General features: G+C 37.3%; 1 protein-coding gene across 1 annotated transcript; it reads right to left on the bottom strand.

Annotated features, from left to right (window-relative positions):
- Positions 1-338: 338 nt before the first annotated feature.
- LOC116880173 (olfactory receptor 1440-like) lies at positions 339-1283 on the bottom strand. The gene has a single exon (XM_032879028.1). It carries the CDS (start codon positions 1281-1283, stop codon positions 339-341), a length of 945 nt encoding a protein of 314 aa, XP_032734919.1.
- Between the last annotated feature and the right edge of the window lie 1901 nt (positions 1284-3184).

A 3184-nucleotide genomic window follows, 5' to 3' on the forward strand; every position in this document is an offset into this window, starting at 1 on the left:
GGTCTCCCAGCAGCCTTGACCAGTACTGGCATTTCTGATCCTTGAGGTAGTATGCATTAGGTAGGGCTGGAATATTGAAGGTGAAGAGTCACACCACCACAACTAACTACAAAAATTGTTGTGGATTGTTTGGCCTATTCATGTATTAGGTCATAGCTGATGAAGGATGGAGATGCTGAGGTTCCAGTTACTTCTCATGCATTTTCCTGTCCTTGTGTCAGTCATGGTTTTATATTGGGAGAGTAAAGCAACTATAATTCATCCCACAATTAGGACAGTTGTGGGTCAACATTTAGTCACCACTTTTCCTGATTGGATGTCTGAAATAAATTTCATAATTAGTAACAACAGAAAAAGATTCTCTTCTTCCATCTGTTTAGGGCATCTTTGATTTCCTTGTTCCTCAAACTGTAGATCAATGGATTTAGCATGGGGATTATAACAGTGTATAAAACTGATGCCAATTTGTTTTGACTCAGGGAATCACCAGAGTTAGGATACAAATAAACAAAAATACCTGAGCCAAAGAATAGAGTCACTGCTGTCAGGTGAGAAGCACAGGTGTTGAAGGCCTTGGACCTGCCTTCAGCTGATGTGATCTTCAGAATGGTGGCAACAATATAACCATATGATATCACGATAACTGAGACAGACATGAGTCCGAAGATTACTGTGAGCACAGAAGTCATGATTTGAAAGAAAAAGGTATCAGAACACGATAGGTTTAGCAGTTGGGGAAGGTCACAGAAGAAATGATTGATGACATTTGGCCCACAGAAATGGAGCTGAAGTAAGGCACACAGTTGGATAAATGAGCCAAAGAATCCAGTTACACAAGATCCTGCCACCATCTGGACACAGAGGGTGGGCGACATGATGGCGGTGTAGAGCAGAGGATTACAAATGGCAGCATATCGGTCATAAGCCATGGCTGCCAGGAGACAGCACTCAGTCAGACCCAGGCTAGAGAAGAAGAAGTACTGCATAGTGCACCCCACAAAGGAGATGGATTTCTGCTTCTTGAAGAAATCCGAGAGCATCTTGGGTGCTATAGTGGAAACATAGCAGATGTCTAGCAAGGACAGGTTACTGAGGAAAAAGTACATAGGTGTGTGCAGATGGGAGTCCACCCTGATGAGTGTGATGAGGCCCAGGTTCCAGCACACTGTCATGAGGTAGGTCCCTAGTAACACTGAAAAAAGGACAATGGTGAGCTTTGGAAATTCAGAGAATCCCAAGAGAATGAATGTCATAACTGCTGTACTGTTCCTTCCCCCAGCCATTGCATTAGTAATTCTAGGATCTGTAGACAAAGAAGAGAATAAATCTTTAAGTCAGCTGTTATCCCAATTTCTATTATCACCTTCTACTCACACTAAAAACAAAACCAAGAGAAATATTGAGCCATTTTAGAAGATATAACTCTACTTAATGTTGTCCCTAAATAGTTACAATGGTCCCGTGCATCAATATGCCAACATGCAAAAGAAGATAATGATGCTTTTCCCTGTTAAATCACCAGGCTCTTACAAGGACAAAACAAAGTATAACATTTGGAAAGCTCTTCTTAAAGATACTTTAGAAGTTTCAGGATATGATTAAAGGGATTATAACTCCTATGTATAGCTTAGTGACTAAAAGCATGGCCTTAGATGTCACATAGATATCTTTGGAATGTGGTTCTGTTATCTGGGAGCTTTAGGACTCTGAATATGTTGTCTATTATCTTTCTACCTAACTTACTTAATTGACAAGACAAAGATAATAGAACCTACCTCATATGGTTCAGTCGAAGTAAAATTAGTTCAGTTATGTACAGTGTCACTCGTGCAAATAGTAAGTATTGAGTGAAGTTATATCATTAGCTAATATCTATGGAATATAGTTTTGAAGCACTACTTTGGTTTGTGAAAAACTTTTAAAAGGTCAGCCCGGTGGTGGGTGTTAAGGAGGTCATGTATTGCATGGAGCACTAAGTGTGGTACATAAGCAATGAATCTTGGAACACTGAAAAAATAAAATTAAATTAAAAAAATAAAGGATTGGTCATACATATAACATTCTCAGACTACAGTGGGATTAAGTTAGAAATCACTAATAAATTGGTAATTGAAGAACCACCATACTTGGAAACTACCACATATTTCTAAACTATTCAGAAGTCAAAAAATACATTAGAATAGAAATTAGAAAACATTTGTAACTTAAATATAATGAAAAATACTATTCACCAAATCTTGTGGATTTTTTAATTGAGATATAATGGGTATATATAGGATTTCACTCATATGTGGAATTTAAGAAATAGAACAGATGAACATAGGGGAAAGGAAAAAAGAAAAAAGAGGGAAGCAAACCATAAGAGACACTTAACAATAGAGAACAAAATGCTGGTTGATGGAGAGGAGGTGGGCGGGGCATGGGTTAACTGGGTGGTGGGTATTAAGGAGGGCATGTGCTGTGATGAGCACTGGGAGTTATAAGTAAGTGATGAATCATTAAATTATACACCTTAAACCAATTTTACCACATATGTTAACTAACTAGAATTTAAATAAAAACTTGAAATCAAATAAAGGAGAAAAAAGGAGGTATATATATATATATATATATATATATATACACACACAATGGAATACTATGCAGCCATCAAAAGAAATGAAATCTTGCCATTTGTGATGACATAGATGGAACTAGAGGATATTATGCTTAGCAAAATAAGTCAATCGGAGAAAGACAACTATCATATGATCTCCCTGATATGAGGAAGAGGAGATGCAACGTAGGGGGTTTGGGGGGTAGGAAAAGAATAAATGAGACAAGATGGGATCGGGTGGGAGACAAACCATAAGAGAGTCTTAATCTCATAAAACAAACTGAAGGTTGCTGGGGGAAGGGGGGTAGGGAGAGGGTGGTGGGGTTATGGATATTGGGGAGGGTATGTGCTATGGTGAGTGCTGTGAAGTGTGTAAACCTGGCGATTCACAGACCTGTACCCTGGGGCTAATAATACATTATATGTTAATTTAAAAATAAATAAATAAATAAAATATTTTTAATAGCAAAAAAAAAATTTAACAATGGAAAGGGAGATATAATTAGCTCCTGAAATTGTTACAATGGATATGCTAAACAATTTCATGTCAATAAATTTTAAAACTTAAAATGTATAAATTTCTAGGAA

The sequence above is a fragment of the Lontra canadensis genome, unplaced genomic scaffold (assembly GCF_010015895.1).
Source record: "Lontra canadensis isolate GAN:19392208 unplaced genomic scaffold, GSC_riverotter_1.0 scaffold66, whole genome shotgun sequence".
Lineage (NCBI taxonomy): Eukaryota > Metazoa > Chordata > Mammalia > Carnivora > Mustelidae > Lontra > Lontra canadensis.

Coding starts and splice junctions, on each gene's coding strand:
- LOC116880173 (XM_032879028.1), bottom strand. CDS start 1,283: ATGGCTGGGGGAAGGAACAGTACAGCAGTTATGACATTCATTCTCTTG.